Source organism: Diospyros lotus, chromosome 10 (assembly GCF_014633365.1).
Source record: "Diospyros lotus cultivar Yz01 chromosome 10, ASM1463336v1, whole genome shotgun sequence".
NCBI classification, from domain to species: Eukaryota; Viridiplantae; Streptophyta; class Magnoliopsida; order Ericales; family Ebenaceae; genus Diospyros; species Diospyros lotus.
The window spans coordinates 11,943,115-11,966,433 of NC_068347.1; the positions used below are offsets into that span (position 1 = coordinate 11,943,115).

The 23,319-nt window shown below is 38.1% G+C and overlaps 1 protein-coding gene across 3 annotated transcripts in view; it reads left to right on the forward strand.

Annotated features, from left to right (window-relative positions):
- LOC127811590 (alpha,alpha-trehalose-phosphate synthase [UDP-forming] 1-like) overlaps positions 1-23,319 on the forward strand; it is a 94,222-nt gene that overhangs the window by 38,681 nt on the left and 32,222 nt on the right. For all 3 annotated transcript variants that reach the window (XM_052351587.1, XM_052351585.1, XM_052351588.1), the window contains exon 10: positions 14,562-14,662. In XM_052351587.1, coding sequence (XP_052207547.1) covers positions 14,562-14,662 — 101 coding nt within the window. The remainder of the gene's footprint in view (positions 1-14,561; positions 14,663-23,319) is intronic.

Sequence of the window (23,319 nt, forward strand, 5' to 3'; positions counted from 1 at the left end):
TACTCAATATCAATAATCAAGAGAACATTCCATTCCAACCTAAACTCTATATACAGGCAACTAATAGCTATAATCTGCCTTAATTAGGATTTGATAATCCTAATCTAATTAGGATTCTAATGGAACCTACTAACTAAAGTAAACAAACTAAATCATGAAACAAAAAAAATAGGAAATAACTTGGAAATGTAAACATAATGCCAAAGGTTTAGAGTGGTTTGGCTCAATCCCTAGCCTACATCCACTACCTCCAAGTTTCCTCTTGGAGGATTTGCGCTAGTTCAAATAACAAGAGTTTTTAACATTGCACCTCAAACCTTTAAAATACAAGTGATTATTCTAGACTTATTACTCAAACCTTCACAACCTAATGGTTTTTATTTAGTTAACCACAAGCCGATTTACCTACAAATTATCATATATTGATACATTGATACATTTATATGTATCTGAAATACAACACATCAACCTCCCTAGAAGGTCTAAATAATACAAACTTATATAGCACAATGAGCATGCAATGCTCAATGAAAAGGTATTACTTAATCCTCAAGGAAATAGGAAATATAATGCAATTCGAAAGTTGAATCAATCTGAGCACTTGAGCTTTGAGAGCTTGTAGACTTAAAGTTCAAACGCAAGACAATTGTGTGTCCTCTCCATTCAAAAGAGTTGGTATTATATGCTTCAGGATGAGATTTGAAAATATGACCAGAGGAGGTCTAGTCATATTTAAAAACTAATTTTCTGCTTTGGGTGTCAAAACCAGATTTCCTTGGTTTGGGAACCAAGGCTTATCAACTGGTTTCAGAACTGAAGACATCTTTAGGCACCAATTTTGACCTAGCTATGGCACTTGGGATTGGTTGTTTGAGATCTGAAAATAAAATACAATAACTTGAATTTCCACCACCAAATCACATTATTTGGAATTTATTTTTCAAATTTTTCGAAATAGGGTTTCATAACTAGGAGATAAGGTTCAGAACTTACTGAACACAGAATCTGGGCAAACTGATTAAGCAGGATTAGAAACATGCTATAGTTGGTTTCAGAACCTAACTGAAGCAGTTGGTTTCGAAACCCAAAATGCCTAGTCTTGAAACTTGGCTTTGATTCAAGCAATCCTGATTTTTGCAACTTAAGACATATGTTGTTTTTGGACAGAAATAACTTCTCTCACATTTCATTTGATAGGACATACATATATATAGAAAATACAAGGGAGAAACTGCCCATATGGAGTCGGTTAAGGAAGGGAAAAATTGATTCGGTTAAGGAAAAAAAAATTGTCACCTAGAGATGAAAAAATAATTGTACACTTAAATTCAAAATTGTAATCACATGATTTTATGCATGCCACCTCAAGCTAGGTTGTAAATATTAAGGAAGCCTAGCTTTGGATCTTGACATCTTTAAACTAGGTCATAAAAGTAGATCCTTGTCCACCATCAATTCTCTTTACGAAGTGCCTGTCTGTTTAGATTATTTTAAACGTGTTGAGTTGCTGTCAATATCTAGTTAGACGACTAAGATATTGAGTAATTGAGAGGTTTTCTTGACAATGCCTCTTCTATGTTCTCAATGTCAAAATACTTCTCATTTGCAGCATCTTAGACTTCTTGTGCTGTCTCGTGGAAGATGAAATTTACTTCAACATGATGTGTATTTAGTGTTGGAATACATCTCCTTTGTGGCATTCTCTTGTGCCATCTTGTGGAAGATGAAATTTCCTATCAAGTGCTTTTTATGAGAGGCGAGCACTATCCTCTTTTACAATAATAGCTTTTGATAGGTTCAACTATAACCACTCTATGCTTTTACTCGAGATCAAGCAATGACCCTTACAACTAAAATAAGATGAAGCCACAATAGAGGCTAAAGTAGTAACCTCAAAAATAATAATAATAATAATAAAGATAGCTTGCCATATTGTTTAACTCATTCGTGGCAGGCAGATTTTTTTTTAAAAAACTTTGAGGTTTTCTTGGCTGAGTTCATGCGTATTACCTTCGTATGTATTTGTCAATGCTAGCAGATGCCTTGACATGAAACTTCTTTACAGAACACATCTCAAGGGAGGTGTCCATTGAGATTAAAGTTGACTTAAGGATAAAATGAAGGTGGAAAGTGCCACATTCAATTGAAAGTTAGAATCAACCATGCACCAGGCCAGAAAATTTTTCTTGAAGGATTGTGAAGAAAATTCTAAATTTGAGGATTAATTGGAAGGGTGAAATGAAGGGGGATTTGCACCACTTTTGTGATGAAAATTCCTGCACGTTTTGGAACATGTTAAGAGGTTTCTAGAAGGTTTAGATGGTGTCAATTCAGCTAAAGCCGCTGCCAAATGGGACAAGCAAGGGTGATGAGGTGAGCAGCTTCTAGGTGACAGAACGAGGAGGTGTCACCCACTTGCCTGCTACATGAGCTTCCCGTCACCTGCTTCGTCTGATTATGAAGCACTATAATAGAGCCTCTTTGATCCATCCTTGAGCTAAGAATGAACAGCTGAGACTAGTAAAAGAAGGAGAGGAAGTGCAGAATGAAAGCAAAGGCTGAGGAAGCTCTACTGAAGAATAAGAGGAAGCGGAGGAAAGAAACCTCTGAAATACTTAAAGTAAGAAACATGCTACAAGTAGTCTTAGTAGTTGCATGATGCACAACAAATTTTATTGACATGGCAAGATTTTATTGCATTACAGGCTGCTGCATCTCTTCTATGTAAACCTAATTATGCATGAGCTGTGTGGTGTCAGCATGTTTGGTGAAAGGTTTACCTGGGTGAGGGGCTGTGGAAGGCCAGGGGTGGGGAGGGGGTGCACCCAGGGTAAAATGAGGTTTCTTATGAGGTTGCCACCATGCTGTGTGTGTTTTGCGTTGTCATGTGTTGCATGCCTTAATGTATTCTTACTGAGTATGCTTGTATTCATGCATGTTTCCATAGTAAACATTGCAGAACAAGCATATGAAGGGGCAGCGGGAGAGGCAAAGAGCCTTCAAGGAAGCTGAGAGTCCTGTTAAGTGCATTTTGAAGTTATGTCCTATCAATCAAGTCCTAACACTGATCTCTTGTATAACTCACCTTGCGATAATGGATATACCCTTGGGTGTTCCCCTACCTTGACCACCTGAGCCACCAATGGTGGCTAATTTTGATGACTTCTGCAAACACCACTAGATTGAAAAGGGGACTAATCATTAGTCAGGTTATAAGTCAATTGAGTAACCAATGCTAATCTGTTAGAATCTATCTCACAAGCCCAAAAAAAAATCCCTAGATGTGGCATGTAGAATCCAAGCCTGAGTCTCAAAAAAAGCATGCAGTTCTATGCCATCAAGAATATGAGATTTGACTGGCTTAAACTTTGGCTTCAACCCAACTAGAAAGTGAAGAACTACTATATGTTCCTACATCTCTTAGACATCTGTAGTCTTTGGTTGAATATTCAACTTCTGAAAAACTCATTTGAGCTTAAGAATGCCCTCTGTGATTGGTCAATCTCCTTATTGTAATTGAAAATACTCCAGGAAACAATCATATGTACTAGTCACATCACTAGGGTGTGTATCAAGAAAACATAATCCTATATCTCATATGTGTCTAGAGGAGTGAATATGTTCATAATGTGGGGCTTTATCAAATTCCATAAGAGGCTAATTATATGTGTCTTTTTGAATCAATATTTCAAATTTTGGAAAACCATTGGTTACATAGATATGCCATAACCTATGAGAGATATTTTAATAACCTTAGATTATTGCTGATATTGGAGCTTTTTGATTGCTAACTATGGAGAGAGAGATTTTGGACTCCATACCTTCACACAATTGAAAGCTTAAAAAACTCAAAAATTAAGGCTCAAGAGGTCCAATTACACAATAGTTTGACGAGTGTTTGCAACAACTTGAAAGCACCATGATTAATAGATTTGGTTAAGCTGAGACCAGAGCTACTCTTTGAAAGCTAGTTGGAGCAGGCATGAGCCAAGGGAATCTTGAGGATGGACTTTTTGCAGTGATGAAGAATGTGTATTAAAGTCACAAGGCATTTTTCTTAGTGATAAGATTACTAGGTTTATATTGGAGGTTAGTGGAGCCTCTAGTATTTTTATTTTGGCTCAAATCGTATCTCTGCATACAATTTCTATGTAATTGCAGCATACAGTCTGTTGTAATGTAATAAACAAGTTAAAATGTATAAAAAATGGTTTGACGATTTTGAACTGTTACAGTGGATCAAAATACTCTAAGCTCATGTTAAATTATTGATCACCAACTCATTTAAACTCTTAAGCGGTTATAGAAAGTAGTTTCATCTTTTATATTTGAAAACAAAGATTATTGAAGTAAATCCTTTGATCTACTTTTATTCATGGGCATAGATATAATACATAGCAAAAGGAAAAACTAGAATTACGGAGTTGATTTAGGAAACATTAACTCCTGTACCTCTAAACTAGGAAACAATAGAAAAAGGAAATAACTGAAAAATAGAAACAAATCCCTAATAATAATCACGAAATCATGGGATATCAAAATTCCAAATTATTCAGTGTCTTATTTTCCAACACTCCCCCTTAAGTTGGTGAATAGATATCAAACATTCCTTGCTTGCTAACATTTGACTCAAAATCTGACTTCAACAGGGCTTTTGTAAGGATGTCAGGTTCTTGTAATTTTGTTAGCACATAATGTAAAGTGAATGTCCCATTGTCAATTTCTGAGTTGATGAAGTTTTTGTCAATCCTGGCATGCTTCATCTTGTCGTGTTGAATAGGGTTATGAACTGCGGTGATGGTAGATTTTCTATCATTATATAACTTCATAGGTTCTTCTAGTGGAATAGATAGATCTTGTAGTAACTTGCTTATCCAGATTAGTTCACAAACTCCTTGAGCAATTGCCCTATATTCTGGCTCAGTGCTACTTCTTGCAACAACTGTTTGTTTCTTGCTTCTCTAGGTCACCTCATTTCCCCATACTTTTGTGTAATACCCAGTAATAGATTTTGTATCTTCAACTGAACCTGTCTAATCTGCATCTGCATAGCACTCAACACTCTAGTGGTCATTTTTCTTGAATAGTAAACCTTCACTGGAGGACTCTTTAGGTAGCAAAGAATCTAAGGTGGTGTTCTCTTCGTGTTTCAATTTTGAGTTTTGAGTTTTAAATTCATTTTCAGCTTTGTGTTTTTGAGTGTCTGTTTTGAGATTTTTGAAAACGTGTTCTTTTTGTCATTTTGAAAAACTGTTTCTTAAAATGAAAAACTAGAAAATGCGTTTGCTTTGTAATTTTAAAAAATTATTTTGTGTTTTTTTTTTCTTTTCTTTTTTGCCCTTTCTTCTTCTATTCTCCAGCACATCCATTCTCCAGCGCTGCATCTTCTCCTTAGATCTAAGATCAATGACGGCGGTAGCTTTCAATAGAACCAGCAAGATCGACGGCGGCGGCTTTCAGTGGTGGCGGACGAGGTCGACATCGGCTCATGGAGGTGACGGAGATGGCGGGGGGCAGTCGAGAGAAGAAAGGAGACCCTCGGTTTGAACTAGCAAGATTGAATGGTTGGGGAGGCAGTCGACGGTGGCGAGCGAGGTTGATGGTAGCGATGGAGATGGCGGGGCAGTCAACGACCGATGCATAAGAGAGAGAGAGAGAGCAGGGAGGAGCAAGAGAAGAAATTGAGTTGGGGGTGGTCGACGACGGCTTTCAGCGGTGGCGAGCGAGGTCGATGGTGGCTCATGGAAGCGATGGAGATGGCGGGGCACTCGATGGCCGACGCTTGAGAGAAAGAGAGCAGAGAGGAGCGAGAGAAGAAATTGAGTTCTGTCAAGATTTTGGGGGGCGAGGGGGGGGGGGGGGGGGGTGAAACTGTTTTTCGTGTTTTTGAGTTTTCAGTGTTTCCTTTACAAAATTTTTAGTTGTTTTTGAAAATAGCAAAGGAAACGCATTTTTAGTGTTTTGAAAAACTAAAAACTCAAAACGGGCTGAAAACGCCAAAGAGAACAAGCCCTAACTTATTGCTTCTAAATGTCTCTTTTTGGGAGAGTGCATGAATTGACTTACTAGGTGGTAAGTCAACTTCCCACATTGACTTACTGCATCTGCATGAATTCACACTATAAGTAGATCAACTTCCCTACTAGGTGTTGATATCTCTTTCTTTCAACTGGTGAATCCTTTTCGGTAATTTTGGGCTTCCAATTTTGATATATGGGTGTTCCTGCAGGTCTACACCCCAGCTTCCCTGTCTCCTTTAGCAAATCAAGGGTGTATTTTCTTTGGGAAATAAAAATGTCTTTCTAGCTTCTAGCTATTTCCGTCCCAACAAAGTATTGTAGGTGCCCAAGGTATTTTACTTCAAATTCATCTTGCAATTGCCTTTTTTAAGTTTGATAATTTCTTGAGTATCATCACCAGTAATAACCATATCACCCGCATAAACTATAAGTATAGCCTTTTTTCCATCCTTAGATTTCTTCACAAAGAGAGTGTGGTCAACCTGACTTTTTGTGTAACTAAATTTCTTCATAGCTGTACTAAATCGAGTAAACCACACTCTAGGGGACTGCTTCAATCTATATAAAGATTTCTTTAGCTTACACACCATGCCAGTTTTGCCTTCTTCAAATCTCGGAGACAGTTTCATATATACTTCTTCTTTCAAGCTTCCATTAAGGAATGTATTATTCACATTCATTTAGTGTAGTTCCCAATCTAGATTGGCAGTAAAAGAAAAAGAACTCTAATGGAATTTAGCTTGGCAACAGGAGCAAAGGTGTAGTCTGTACCATGAGTTTAAGTGTAATCCTGAGCAACCAGTCTTGCTTTGTATAGGTTTATATTCCCATCAACACCTAGTTTTGTGGTAAAGATCCATTTGCACCCTACAACATTATTTCCTTCAGGAAGAGTAACAAAATCCCAAGTCTTGTTCTCATTCAATGCTGTCATTTCCGCCATTATAGTTGCTCTCCATTTTTTATCCTAGAGTGCTTTACAAACATTATTAGGAATCTCCACGTGATCAAGTTTTCTAGTAAATGTCTTGTCCTTTAGAGAGAGCTTAGAATAAGTAAGATAATTGGATTTGGGGTGCAAAGTGCAAGACCTTACTACCTTTTTGAGGGTAATAGGCACATTAAGATCATCAACTATACAATTAACTTCCCTAGACTGTGTCTTCCATTGGATTTAGCTTCGGATCTGGTGGTTGGCTTTGCAGAGGAACTCGTGGTCTTCTAGAGTAAACTATAAGTTCCTCTTGGGATGTTTTCTCAAATTCTCCCTCTTGATTGGTCTCCTGTATGGGTTCAGGTTCAGATTGTTGGTCAGGTGTTGGACAATAAGATTCCGAATAATTTGGGATTTTGATATCACATGATTTCGGGATTATTATTAGGGATTTGTTTCTGTTTTTCAATTGTTTCCTTATTATGTTTTTTCCTAGTTTAGAGGTGGAGGAGTTATTGTTTCCTAAATCAACTCCTTAATTCTAGTTTTTCCTTTGGCTATATATTGTATCTTTGCCCATGAATAAAAGTAGATTAGAGGAATCACTTCAATAACCTTTATTTTCATGGTATCAAAGCCGGGTTACTTTCAACCTTACTAACGTCGGATGAAACCCAGATTTGGCTTCGTGGTTGATATTCCACCATCGCCATCCAACATAGAGTCTACAGACACCTCACCCAACCATTCTTTGATCCCAATCCGATGGGTTATTTCCATCCTGCCCTGAACCTACAATCCTCTTATTTTAACCCTTTAATTCAAATAACCCAACATAAACTGAATGCGTTGAACTTCCATGAATGGTTCCATTCAGTTCTACTTTTGATCAAAGGGAAAAGGAAGATGGGTTACCTCACAGGTGATACTATTGCTCCTTTTTAACCGATCCAGCTCATAAAACGTGGGAGGTTGAAAATTCAATTGTCATGACATGGTTAATCAACTCTATAGAACCGAAACCTATGAGGTAGCCCATCTTCCCTTTCCCTTTGATCACTAGTAGAATTGACTAGAACCATTCACGGAAGTTCAACCCATTCAGTTTATGTTTGGTTATTTGAATTAAAAGGTTAAAGTTAGAGGACTATAGGTTCAAGGCAAGATGGAAAGAACCCATCGGATTAGGGTTCGAAGAATGGTTGGGTGAGGTGTTTGCAAACTCTATGTTGGACAGTGATGGTGGAATATCAGCTATGAAGCCTGTGAGAAAATAATTATGAAAGAAAAATCTAAGAGATTAGCCTTTCTTAGGTTGTTATTTATAATAGGCATAACGGGCCTTAAACACCTATGTGCTTATCCTAATTACAAAATAAAATACAAACATATAATAATTACAATTATACTAATAGTTCTAATACTCTCCCTCAAGCTGGAGCATAGATATCATATGCACCAAACTTGTTACAAATATATTCCACTCGAGAACCCTTTAAGGACTTGGTGAAGACATCTGCAAGCTGATCATTGGGGTTAACAAACTCTGTAATAATAACATCTCCAACCAATTTTTTTCTAATAAAATGACAGTCGATTTCAATATACTTAGTTCGCTCATGGAACACTGGATTGGAAGCAATGTGTAAGGCAGTCTGATTATTACAAATAAGCTTCATAGGGGACACTCCACAAAACTCGAGTTCTTGCAGGAGTTATTTAAGCCAGATGAGCTCACAAGTTGCATTAGCCATAGCCCGATACTCTGCCTCTGCACTAGATCTAGATATTATATTTTGTTTCTTACTTTTCCAAGAAACCAAATTTCCTCTAATAAGAACACAATACCCAGAGGTTGATCGACGATCAGAAGGAGATCCTGCCCAATCTGCATCTGCATAACAACAAATATCTGTGTGTTCCTTATCTTTATAGAGTAACCATTTACCTGGCGCTTTTTTTGATATTTCTCAGAATCCAAATAACATCCCAGTGATAATCACATGGAGAATTGAGGAACTAACTACACTCACAACAAAATCAATGTTGAGACGAGTGATTGTGAGATAGTTCAACTCGCCTACCAGTCTCCTATACTTACCAGGGTTTGAATAAAGCTCCCCCTGTCCCGGCACGAGTCAAACATTCAGATCAATTGGGGTGTCAACTAGTTTGTAGTTCACCATACCAGTTTCTTCTAGGATATCAAGGGCATATTTCCTTTGAGAAATTGAGATACCACCTCCTGACTGAGCAACTTCAATACTCAAGAAATACCGAAGACGGCCTAGGTCTTTGGTCTGAAAGTGCTGATGTAGATGTTCCTTCAGTTTCTGTATTCCAACCTGATCACTCCCTGTGATAACAATATCATCTACATAAACAACAAGGTAGATACATAAGGAAGAAGAATGGCGATAGAAAACCGAATGTTTAGCTTCACTTCGAGTGAGACCAAAGGCTTAAACCACAGTGTTGAATCTGCCAAACCACACCCGTGGAGTTTGTTTCAGACCATAAAGAGACTTCTTGAGTTTGCAAACTAAATTAAACTTCCCTTGAGCGACAAAACCAGGTGGTTGCTTCATATAGACCTCTTCCTGCAAATCAGCATGAAAAAAGACATTTTTAATATCGAGTTGATAGAGTGGCCAATGACATGTGGTAGCCAGAGAGAGAAAGAGACAAACAGAGGCCATTTTCGCAACATGAGAGAATGTATCACTACAATCCAGCTCATAGATTGGTGTAAAGCCTTTGGCAACCAAGCGGGCCTTAAGACGTTCCACCTAGCCATCAGGACACACTTTGGGAGTGAATACCCACCAGCAACCAATGGGAGTCTTTCCTGGTGGTAAAGGCACCAAATCCCAAGTACCATTCGAATGTAAGGCGTCAATCTCATTTAACATAGCCTGGCACCAACTAGGATGGGACAAAAAGCTTCACCTGTAGTTTTAAGAATAGAAACAAAGGAAAGACTCGAAACAAAGGCATTATAAGAAGGGGACAAATAGTCATAGCATAAAAAGTTATAAATAGGATGGAGATTACGAGTTGACTGTGTACCTTTGTGAAGAGCAACGAGGAGACTGTCGGGCTCAGGATCCGAAGCAAGAGGGACCATAGATGGAGAGAGCGAGTCAGGAGAGTCCTGGGTTAGAGGAATGCTGGCGCCGGTAGCGAGATGAGGACAATGGTGATATGTAAGAAGTGGAAGAGCCGTGGAAGGTGGACCAGAAAATGGTAGGGTAGGCACCACAGAGGAGACAGACGAACCTGATGAGGACAGCGAAAGAAAAGAAAAAGGAACGGGCAAAACTTGGTGAAGACTCTGTGAATCAGGCTGAACAACCAAAAAGAAAGACTGTTGTTCAAAGAATGTGACATCAGCAGACAAAAGATAGTGGTTCACCTCAGGAGAGTAACACTTATAGCCTTTTGCACTTGAGAATCGCCGAGGAAGATACATTTGAGAGATTTTGCAGCAAGCTTATCCTGTCCAGGTGAAAAAGAATGCACAAAACAGATATAGCCAAAAACACAAAGAGGAATAGAATAAAGCGATTGTGTAGGGAACAAAAGGGAATGAGGGATTTGGTCTTGTAACGCTAAAGATGGCATGCGATTGATTAGATAACATGCAGTTAGAACAACATCTCCCCAAAATTTGGTGGGAAGATTAGCATGTAAAATGAGCATTTGGGCAGTCTCAATAAGATGACGATTCTTGTGCTCAACAACACCATTTTGTTGAGGTGTGTAAGGACAAGAGGATTGATGCAGGATGCCATTAGCAGTCATAAAGGTAGTAAATTGAGAAGAAAAATACTCAGGGGTATTATTACTATGTAAGGCACGTAGAAACTCCAAACTGTGTTTTTATTTCAGCAGTAAATATTTGAAAGATTGAAAACAACTCGGACTGACTCTTCATAAGAAACAACCAAGTGCAACGAGAAAAGTCATCAATGAAAGTAACGAAATATGAAAGATCAAGAGTAGAATTGATGCGACTGGGCCCCTATACATCAGAGTGCACAAGGGAAAAGGGTGTCTCCGCCCTATTATGGACTTGATGACAAAAATAATTACGAGCGTGTTTCCACACTGACACGACTCACAATTAAACATGGACAATAACGACAAACTAGGAACTAATTTCTTTAGTTTGGAGAGGCTGGGATGACTGAGACGATAGTGGAAAAGATCTGGGGAAGCGACATTGGTGCAAGCTACTGGCGAACTAGGCACAACAAGATGATAGTGACCTTGTGACTCACGCCCGATGCCAATCGTCTGCCCCGTACCCTGGTCCTGAACACAAACAAAGGTAGGAGTAAAGATAACAGAATAGTTAGGGTTTTAGTGAGTTGGCTAACTGAAATCAAATTAAAAGGGCTATCAGGAACATATAAAATAGAATTTAATAAAAAAGACGAGATGGGTGTGATGTAACCGATTCCTTTAACTGCAGTTTTGGTACCATTAGCCAGGGTAACAGTAGGCAAGGTATCAAAATAGGTAAGTTAGGAGAAAAGAAGTTCATTACCACACATATGGTCAGTGGTGCCAGAATCTATAATCCAAGGACTAATAGATGAGCCTTGAGCAACACAAGCAACGGGATTACCAGGATGAGACAGCTAGGTGGCCTGGAACTTCAGGAAGGCATCATACTCAGCTGCAAACATAGGTAGCAATTGCAAACCTAGTGGAGATTGAGCAGGACTAGGATTGCTCTGAAATACATGAGTTGCACTGGTAGATGATGCAAGTGGAGCAGTTGGCCGACCATGTTTCTTCCAGCATTTGTCCTCAAGATGACCTAGTTTCTTACAAAAGGTACACTGTGGATGTGAGAGATTATTATTGTGTCCTCTATTTCCTCCTCTAGTGGAAGTCTGAGACACAAGAGCTGAAGATTTGGCTAGAGGAACAACATGAGAAGAAGAGGACATACCATGTGTACCTGTCATATTCAACAACCTTTTGAAAGAGTTTTTCATGGTAGGGCTAGCAGAGTTGGTCAAGATTTGATGTTTGATGGCATCAAACTTTGGTTTTAGATCGGAGAGAGAATAACCATAAAAAACTTCTCTTGTTAAGCAATCTGTTTGGTGCAAGTCGTAGTGAGAGGAAGAAGAGCATCAACTTCTTGCATGAGAGCCCGAACCTGCCCCAGATAAGATTCCATAGACGACTCTTGCTTGAGATTCTTGATATTAGAAACCACAGTGTACCAACGTTGAATGTCGTTTGTATAACACTCCTTAGCTTCCTTCCACACATCAACACAAGTTTCAAAGGGGGCGAAAGAGTTGCATGATGGAAGGATCAATAGATTGGCATAGGAGGCTACATAACTCGGCATCAACTTGTTCCCATCTAACCCGATTTGCTTCTGGCACACTTTCAGCCTTTGTGGCAAGATGATTCGCTTGGTGTTGCGCTTTGAACCACATTTTGACAGAGGCTGCCCATGAGAGATAACTGGCCAACCCTATCAACTTAACAATGGTAATATTGGTTGTCCCAAGATTGGAGATAGTAAAGGATTGAGAGGCAGCAGGGGCAACAGGTGTCGAAGCGGGAATAGCACCTGCAGAAACGGCCTCACTGAAATCAGACATGCGAGGGTTTCAACACTGGAAGTGGCTTGAGAGGTCGCCGGAGATTAGATCTGGAGAAGCCGAACAAGATTGACCAACGGATGCGCTGGCACGCGCCAACGCGTGGAGATGGAGGTAGCAAGTGGCGGCGACGTGTGGGTGGTCCGGCGGCAGCAAGTCTTCAGCAGTCAGCCGATCTAGTGGCGGTGAACCCTATGGTGGTGGCAGTGTTATCCAATGGTGGCCAGACAATGGGGTTCTAGTATTGGGCAGTGACGGCTAGGGTTTGACAGTCGCCGGAAAAAGATACACAGCGATGGCTAGGGTTTTTCTCACCAATGGCTCTCATACCATGTGAGAAAATAATTATAGGAAAAAAACCTAAGAGATTAGCCTCTCTTAACTTATTATTTATAATAGGCATAACGGGCCTTAAACAGCTATGAACTTATCCTAATTACGAAATAAAACACAAACATATAATAATGACAATTATACTAATAATTCTAACAAAGCCAATACCATGAAAACAAAGCTTATTGAAGTAATTCCTCTGATCTACTTTTATTCATGGGCAGAGATACAATATATAGCCAAAGGAAAAACTAGAATTAAGGAGTTGATTTAGGAAACAGTATAAAAGGGAAACAAACTAGAAATAGGAAACAACTGAAAAACAGAAATAAATCCCTAATAATAATCCCAAAATCATGGGATATCAAAATCCCAAATTATTCAGAATATTATTTTCCAACAATATTGTTATTTATAACGTGTCATATTATGTATGGCATATATCCTGCATAACTGCACCAACTTGTGCAATTGATTAAATGTTGAGTTGGCTATGAGGTTTGGATGCTAGATCTGTGCCTACTCTAGATTTTACAACTATACACTCGATAATGGATCCAGTTATATGAATACCTATTAGGATGATGTTTTAGCTGAGACTAAGAAAAATATTTATAGAATGGGAAAAGGCTAAAATCTGATGTTTCAAAAGGGAAGCTTGTTGGCAGTTCAAGACAGCACTCAATTTATGCTTTCAATTATGAAACTGAAAGCTAATAGGCAGTTCAAACTTAGGGCTATTCTTTTTCTAAGGTTCTCAAACAGTAGCAGAGAAAGTACTTGGATAATTTGTGCAGAGCAGAAAAGAGAAAAGAGAGGAAGAAAAGGCCTATCACTTAGCTGGGGGCACACATATCAGGCAAACAAGCTGCCATATTCACTTATCTATATCTTGAATAAAAAATTACATATTTAGGCTACCAGACTTTAACTTGTTCTGAAGAAGTGGGACTGACAATTATGAAATCTAGAAAATTTAACTAATTAGAATATTCTATACTTAATTCAAACCACACATAACTGTACAAGAACCTAAAAAATTACTTTATTCATACTATTATCCCTATACACAATTTAAGGTCCAGAGGCAGAAATTTACTTAATGCTCTTGACTATTAAACCTTATATATTATACTCATTAAAATGTAAAATAATATATGATATGGATGACAAATAAATTAGTCTGGCAGCTACTAAAGACTTGTAGTACTACAGGACCAGATTGGCTTTCATTGTTGCGAGGCCTTTATTATGCTTTGAGATTCAATCATACTTCTATAGCCATCCAATGGAAGTGTCTTCGCATTGTTCTTCTCTGAGTTCAGTATAGGAACGAGTTAATGAAATTTACTTATCATGCTTCCAGTTCAATCTAGGCATGTAATGTTCATTTTGAGGCTAGTTAAATTGCTTAGATTTGTACCCACAGTTGATTATTTACAATTTGTTGAATGTTTTAGGAATCAAAACTGAAAGCTGTGCATGATTAGCAGTTCTGATTTTAGTTAGATTTATACTGCAATACTGTAGTAGTAATCTTTTATGTGTGTTATCTGAATTTAGTTTCCATGGAATTGCAATGAATTTTCTGAGGGATGTTAGATGTTAATTTCTTATTTATTTATTTTTTCTTCTGGTCAGATGTAGCCCTTGTCACATCTCTGCGGGATGGAATGAATCTCGTCAGCTATGAGTTTGTGGCCTGTCAAGATTCAAAGAAAGGGGTCCTCATTCTTAGCGAAGTAATTATTTATATTCACGTGTCTGTTTTGTCCTTAATCTTAGTTGTGGATGTAGACTAGTTTTTGGGGTTTCTAAAGGTTTATGATTATATAGAGAAGATAGATCAAATGAATTTATTTTCTGCATCAAATAAACTTCATAGATATGATGTTATAGGTTTGCTTCATGAAGAAATTATTTCTACATTAATCCTGATGTATGTCAAATTTGACTTGACCTACTAATAGAGTTATATAGAACTTTTAACTCAATACATTTCAAGTTATCTTTTGATCCTTCATCTATTGGTTTCTGAAAGAATAAATTTGTTGGAAGTTTAATGAGAGGAATAACTTCCATGTTCTCATTGATCCGAGGATGCCAAATATATATACACAAAGTTCTGAAGAAAATTCCTAACATTTAGGACTAGATTACACTCCTAATACTTAGGACTAGATTACAGCAACATATTTTAGATTAGGATCAACCTAAATTTAGGATTTCCTTATCTAATTTTAAGGAATATCCTTATCCTTCCAGATTGAATTCTTCTTCATCCTTTTATATCTTTATCTTTATCATCTTTTCTTCTTATCTTCTTGTGCATAGCTTAAATTTTCCTCTTTATCTTCTCCAACACTCCCCCTCAAACTAGTGAATAGATGTCCATCATTCCCAGTATACTTTGAATAGATTCAAATCCTTGTTTCTGCATTACTTTAGTAAGGATATCTGCCTCTTGAGATTCGGTAGGGATATAGTTAAGACTTATATCTCCTCTTTCAATCTCTTGCTTGACTAAGTGTTGGTCAATTCTCACGTGTTTCATCTGGTCATGTTGTACCAGATTATTAACGATGCTAATTGTAGACTTATTGTCACTGTAAAGAGTTTTTGGAGAGTACATTGGAAGGTGTAAGTGTTCCATCATTTTCTCCACCCTAATGGGCACATATAGCCCTATACCCTGTTTCTTCACTGCTTCTTGCCACCACTAGTTGCTTCTTGCTTCTCCAAGTTACCAAATTTTCCCATAACTTTGTACAAAATCCGGATACAAATCTATTGTCTTCAATAGAACCAACCTAATCAACATCTATAAATGCACTTATTCCTCTATCCTGACTCTTCTTAAACAGGAGTCCTTTGCCGAGGGTTCTTTTGAGGTACCTAAGAATGTGATATGCTACCTCAAGATGCCTTCTTGTAAGCGAATGCATGAACTAGCTTACTATGCTTACATCATATGTAATATCAGATCTGGTGAGTGATAGATAGATCAACTTAACCACCAATCGCTAATATCTTTCTTTGTTGACTTGATACTCCCTTATGCTATCTTCTTTATTCTTCCATATAGGTTCTAAGGGAGTACTAGTAGGTTTGCACCCAAGCTTACTAGTTTCCTTCAACAAATCAATAGTGTACTTCCTTTGAGATATAAAATCCCTTTCCTTGCTTCTGGCTACTTCCATCCCCATAAAGTATTTTAATTCTCCCAAATTTTTCAATTCAAATGAATTCCTTGGTTGCCTTTTTAGATGTTCAATTTCCAGAATGTTGTCCCCAGTGATGATAATGTCGTCCATGTAGAAAATAAGGATTGTCTTCTTGCCATCTGTTCCAATTTTTGTGAATAAGGTGTGGTCTGTCTGCCCTTGTTTGTATCCCAGTTGAATGAGAGTGCCACTAAACCACTTGAACTAGCCCCTTGGAGATTACTTGAGGCCATATAGTGACTTTTTTAACTTGCATCCCTTTTCTTTTGTGTTTTTTGTCTCAAAAACCTGGGGGTATCCTCATATAGATTTCTTCTTTTAGTTCCCTATTTAAGAATGCATTCTTGATGTCCAATTGATGCAACTTCCAATCTAGATTAATAGCCAATGTAAGTAACACTCGGATAGAATTAAGCTTGGCTACCGAAGCAAAAGTCTCTTCATAATCAAATCCTTGGGTTTGGTTAAACCCTTGGGCTAATAATCTTGCTTTGTACTTGTAAATGCTTCCATTTGACTTGTACTTGACTGTAAAGCCCCATTTGTTGCCAACAATTTTCTTCTCATCTGGTAGATTGACAATATCCCAAGTTTCATTAGCTTCTAGGGCCTACATCTCATCCATTACTGTTGCCTTCAACTTCTCATCCTAATGCGTGATGTATATCCTTAGGGATCACTATATCATCAATGCTGATTGTGAAGGCCTTGAACTGTGGAGATAGCTTTGAATATCCCACATAATTTGAAATAGGGTGTTTGGTATACGATCTCACCCCTTTCTTTAGTGCTATTGGGATATTTAGATCATCAAACCTGTTAGATGTAACCTTTTGCATACTGCCATTGTTATCAGTTTCTGGACCTATCTCCAAATCAGACACTTGGTTTGGCTGAGGGTCACGAGGCCTTTTAGAATATACCAAAGTTGATTTATCCAAGCTTGGATTTTCTTGAGTCTAGTCTTTTTTATCTCCCCTTGAATTAGGCACTGAGGTTTGAGTAGGAAGAGGAGGTTCTAGGACTAATTCAGTGGTAGTAGGAAGTTCTAGAGTTGGGATTATAGGTAGAGGCAAAATAGAGTCCCATTGTTCCTTTGCACTAGGTATGTGTCCTTGTAGAGGAATTGTGTGAAAAAATTGTTGATGCTCAAGGAAGGATACATCACGAGATACAATGAGACGTCATGCAGAAGGGTGGTAGCACTTGTATCCTTGTTGAGTGGGAGAATAACCAACAAATAGGCATTTGAGGGCTTTAAGTTCAAGTTTAGATTGAGAGGGTTGATACTTGTATAAACACAATGCACCCAAACACTTTTGGTGATAGAGAGTTTAGAACCCTAGTGTAATAAGGATAAAAATCAAGGATGCTCAAAGGGGTTCTAAATGCAAGTACCTTGGAGGGAAACCGATTAATAAGGTAGGAGGAAGTAAGAATAGCTTCTTCCCAGTAAACATTAGGGACTGATTTAGTAATAAGGATAAACACAATTGCCCTTGCAGTCTCAAGAAGGCGGTGGCTTTTTCTTTCTGCCTCCCCATTTTGTTGGGGATTGTAAGGGCCTGAATTTTGGTGAATATTCCCTACCATTATTTGAACGTAAAACATGGATTGAAGATTGGAAGACTTTGTTTATCATTTGATGAAACCTTTTAAACACAACATAGGCTTCAGATTTGTCTTTCATTAAGAACACCAAACTAACCCTTGTATGGTCATCTATAAATGTGATGAACCATCAAGTGTTAGTCAAATTAGATGTCCTTGCTGGTCCCCAAATATCACTGTGAATCAAATAGAATGACTTTGTAGGTTTATATGCATGAGATGGATCATAAATTCTGGTTTGTTTTGCAAGGATGCATTGTTCACAATGGAAGGAATGGCTTCTTTTATTAATGAAAAGATAAGGATACAAAACTTTGGGATAATTGAAACTAGGGTGCCCTTAAACGTTGGTGCCATAACATAAGTTTAGAATTTGAAATAGTAGACAAGGAATATTGGATTTGTGACCTAGATCCAAGAGACTGACCAATCTTTGAAATATAATAGAGGCCTCCTTTTTTCTCAGCACTCCCAATCATCCTTCCCCGAAGATAGATCTTGAAATTCATAATACGAAGGAAAAGATGTCACCAAACATTTCTCTTCTTTGGTTAATTTACTTAGTGATAGCAGGTTGCATTTTAGATTAGGAACATATAACACTGATTTCAAACTTAGGCCTGCCACATTAGCTGTACCTTACCCTCGAGCCATGGTTATAGTACCATCAACCATTGAGATTGTTAAACCTTTATCACAAGGTTCATAGGCTGACAACACTTTAAGTGATCCAATCATGTGATCTGTGGTATCTATGTCGATTATCCAATAGTTTATAGGGAATTTGAAAGAGATTAGAGAGTGTCTAGGTGTACTTAGTTTAGCAAGAGACACTACCGGGCTAGGGGCTTTTGTTGTCTCAGGTTTGGTCACCTTGCTTTGGCTTAACGATTGCTATAAAACCTCTAACTGATCTACAGATAGAATCAAGTTGGTTGATTTTTTTATTTCTACTTCTCCCCATAGGTTGCTTGATTTCCTTTTCTCTGATTTTTAAGCTTCCAATTTGTTGGTTTTCCATGAATTTTCCAGCAAGTTTCCTTTGTGTGATATGGCTTGTTGTAGTGGTCACATCATGGTTTTTCTTTCTAGGGCTCTCCTTTGGATGAATTAGACATTTTTATTCTTAAGGAGAATAATGCTTATGTTTGTAAGTTCACATCAGAATTGGACACCCTTGAAGGATTTAACATCACTCTTTTTTTTCTATCTTTTGTCCTGACTTCTGCAAAGACTTCCCTTATTGACTTCTGCAAAGACTTCCAAGCAACCGCCCTTTTACTTCATCAAGATCAAAATTAAGACCATGCAAAAAATCAAACTCTCGTTTTCTAACCTGAAACTTCAGAAATCATGAATGACTCAAACAAGGAAAGTGCAGTCCACACAACTGCTGAGTCTTCCAACCCACGAACAACAATTCTTCCAGGCGCTTCCTTATCCACCAAGAGCCACACCTTACAGATTACACAACATCGGCTAAATGGCAGGAACTTCTGCAAGTGGTTCCAATTGGTTGCTTTGGTAAACAAGGGCAAAGGTAAGTATGGATATATGTCGGGGGAAGTTACTGCACCATCCAAAGATGCTGCTGATTATCAAAGATGGGAGGCTGAGGACTCCATCATCATGGTGTGGCTAATCAATTCAATGGAGCAAAAGATCGGCTGAACTTACCTCTTCTACAAGACTGCTAAAGAAGTGTGGGATGCAGTACAAGAAATATATTCAGATCTCGAAAACACAGCTCAGTGTTTTGAGATTAGATTGGCTATTCGAAACACTAAACAAGGTAATTCTAGTGTGACCAAATACTATAATACATTGCTTGAACTATGGCAGGAGATGGATCTATTTTATGATCAAAACTGGGAGTGCAAAGAAGTCAGCTTGAAATACAGCAAAATGTTGGAAAAAGAAAGGGTTTTCGACTTTCTTCAAGGCCTCAATTCAGACCTTGATGAAGTTCGTGGTCGGCTTCTTGGCACCAAACCCCTTCACTCCGAGAGGTCTTTGCGAAAGTAAGAAGAGAAGAAAGCAAAAAAAGGGTAATGCTCACAGCCACCGATTCTCATACAAGCTCAGCCCTCGCAGCAACAAAAAAGGAAGATTTTTCTAGGGGCCTAGCAACAACAAAAAGGGAAGAATTTTCAAGGGATAAACCATGGTGTGAGCATTGCAACAAGCCCTTTCACACCAAAGATACCTGCTGGAAGCTACATGGGAAGCTAGCCAATTGGAAGCCGAGGAGTAAGAGAGAAAAAGAAAGGCTAGCCTACACAACTTCAGTTGTAGCAACACCTCCACTCGAGAAAGGTGTGCAGTTGAACCTATCTACTGAATAGGTGTTGTTCCTACAAAGATTGTTGCAAGATACTCACATTAGGAAAGAAACCGACAATACAACCACCACTGCTACAACATCCTCGGTCCAAAGAGGTAATCTAATATACTCCCTAACCTCTAGAAAACCTAGTAGAAAGTGCTGGATTATGGATATGGGTGCCTCTAACCATATGACAGGATCAGCCGAATTTTTTTAGCAATTTCAGTCTCATTGGCAGCCAAGGGACAAGGAGTTAACAATGTTGTTGGCTGATGGTAACACCTCTGTTGTTATAGGGGAAGGAAATATAAGTATTGGTGGTTTAAAACTGAAAAACAGTTTTATATGTTCCAAATTTGAAGTGCAACCTATTGTCTATTAGCAAGCTTACTCAAGATATGGACTGCATTGTAACCTTTCTACCCTTTCATTGTATTTTTCAGGACCGGTCCTCGGGGAAGATGATTGGCAGTGCTGAGGAACAGGATGGGCTCTATTGACTTTAAGAAAATAAGGCTTCCCTTGATCAGTTCACTCATAGTCTCTCTCTTTCGGTTACTTCTAATTCTGATATCTTGTTATGGCATAGAAGGTTTGGCCACCCCAGTTTTTCATATCTGAAATGTTTGTACCCAGATTTATTTTTCAATAAAGAGAGTTTAGTTCTTCAATGTGATAAATGCATCCTTGCCAAGCAAACACACAGCACTTATCAATCTCATCCATATACTCCTTCTAAACCATTTTACCTAATTCATAGTGATATTTGGGGCCTAGCAAGAATTTCAAACTTGACTAGTGCCCGATGATTTGTCACTTTCATTGACGACCATACGAGGGTGTGCTGGGTGTATCTTATGAAAGAAAAAATTGAAGTCAATACCATTTTTCAAAGTTTCCATAAATTGATTCAAAACATGTTTCAATCCTCCATTTGCATTCTTAGGACTGATAATGGCATGGAATATTTTTCTCACCCCTTAACCCAATACCTTACCACTCACGGGACTTTTCATCAAAGCATTTGCCCCTATACTCCTCAACAAAATGGGGTAGCTGAGAGGAAAAATCGCCATCTACTTGAAGTGGCTAGATCTCTAATGCTTACTAGTTCTACTCCAAATAGCTAGCTGAAGATAAGGATAAGGAAGATTTAAGTCCCAAGAGATTAAGGAAGAGCTCCTAGATAATAGGAGAAATTATAGGAGCTGATATTATAAGAGATAATATGCAACAAATAATAAAGATAATGTACTCTAGTTAGCCTATCTTTAAGTAGTTGTCTATCTGTAACATATTTAAGTTTAGTTAGGATTCTATCTCTTGTACAATAGGGTTAGCAACATAGAGTAAATCTGTATAAATAGGCAGTCTCGCATGAATACAATTTAACGAGTTTGGCTATTTCTTCCAACTCAGTTCTCTTAGAAGCTGCAGTCTAGGGTTGCTTAGGGTCTCTCTAGAGGAGTATACCTTGGTTTACATCCCAGCATTCCTGTATCTTTTAGGAGATCAAGAGTATATTTTTCCTTGAGAAATCAACATACCTTGTTTGCTCCTGGCCACCTCCATTCCCAGAAAATACTTCATTGTTCCCAAATCTTTGACTTCAAACTCCTCTTTTAACCTCTGTTTTAAAGCTACAATTTCATGAGTATCATCTCCTATAACAATTATATCATCTACATACACAATTGAGATGTTTTTTTTTTTTTTCCATTAGCAACATGTTTAATAAAGAGTGTATGATTTGCCCCACTTTGTTTGTAACCAAATTTTGTGAGGGTAGAGCTGAATTTCTTAAACCATACTCTTGGAGATTGTTTTAATCCATAGAGAGACCTATGTAGTTTACATAGCTTGCTAGTTCTTTCTTCTTTCTCAAATCTGGGTGGAATCTTTATGTATACATTTTCTTCCAATTCCCTATTTAGGAATGCATTTTTTATATCAAATTGAAATAATTCCCAATCTAAATTTGCGACAATGGATAATAGCACCCTTATGGAATTTAATTTTGCTACTGGAGTACAAATCTCATAGTCTATCCCATAGGTTGAGAGAATCCTTGGGCAACTAACTTGGCTTTATACTTGTCTATGCTTCCATTTGATTTATACTTTACCGTAAACACCCATTTGCAGCCTATAATCTTCTTGTTCTTGGGAAAATCTATCAGATCCCATGTGCGATTGTTGTCTAGTGCCTTCATTTCCTCCATCATAGCCTCCTTCCACTTAGGATCACTCAAGGCTTCTTGAATACTTTGAGGAATAGCTACTCCATCCATAGGTTTGGTGAATGCCTTGAATTGAGGGGATAACCTAGAATATGTCAAGTAGTTTGATATTGGATACTTAAGAAACGACCTTACACCTTTTCTAATAGCAATAGGGATGTTCAAGTCACTATTGGCTGCAGTGTTCTCCTCATTTGTTGAACCTTCCTTTGGTTCTAATAATTGGCCGAGTTGAGGAGCTGGATGTTTAGCACGTCTTGAGTAAAATTTTATTGGTTTTTCTAGACATAGATCTTCCCTTGAATTAGTTACCTCTGGTTTTGCTGGTAGATAGGTTGGTTGAGGATCTTGAGGAGATGATGAGTTAGGTTCAAAAGTTGCTGGCTGTGAATGAACAGCTGCATCTGTTTGAATAAACTTATTACTGGGAAGAGAAGAATGAATAGGTAAAGAGATAGGCATTGGCACGGTAGGATCTTAGTGATTTTCTCCCACTTGCAATGGAGTACGTTAAGTGATAAAATTCATCTATATCCTTTTTGGGTAGGAGATTAACTAATGAATATGCATTTGAATGCCCTTGGTTCTAATTTGTGACGATTAGGACTGGTTTGATAGACATATACCACACACCCAAACACTTTGGGAGAAAAAGTATTGAGATTTCGAACACGGGGAAAGATAGACATGAGGTTGTGCAAAGGAGTCTGATGACCTTGGATGATAGCCTATTAATCAAATAAGAGGTTGTTAGAACAGCTTCTCCCCAATACCGATTAAGAGTGGAACTAGTGAACATTAGGGATCTAGCCACTTCAAATAAATGGCGATTTTTCCTCTCAACTACCCCATTTTGTTGAGGAGTATAGGGGCAAGTGCTTTGATGAAAAATTTCATTGGTAATAAGGTATTGAGTGAATGGATAAGAAAAATATTCTCGGCCATTGTCAATCCTAAGGATACAAATAGAGGACTGAAACATGTTTAGAATGAGTTTAT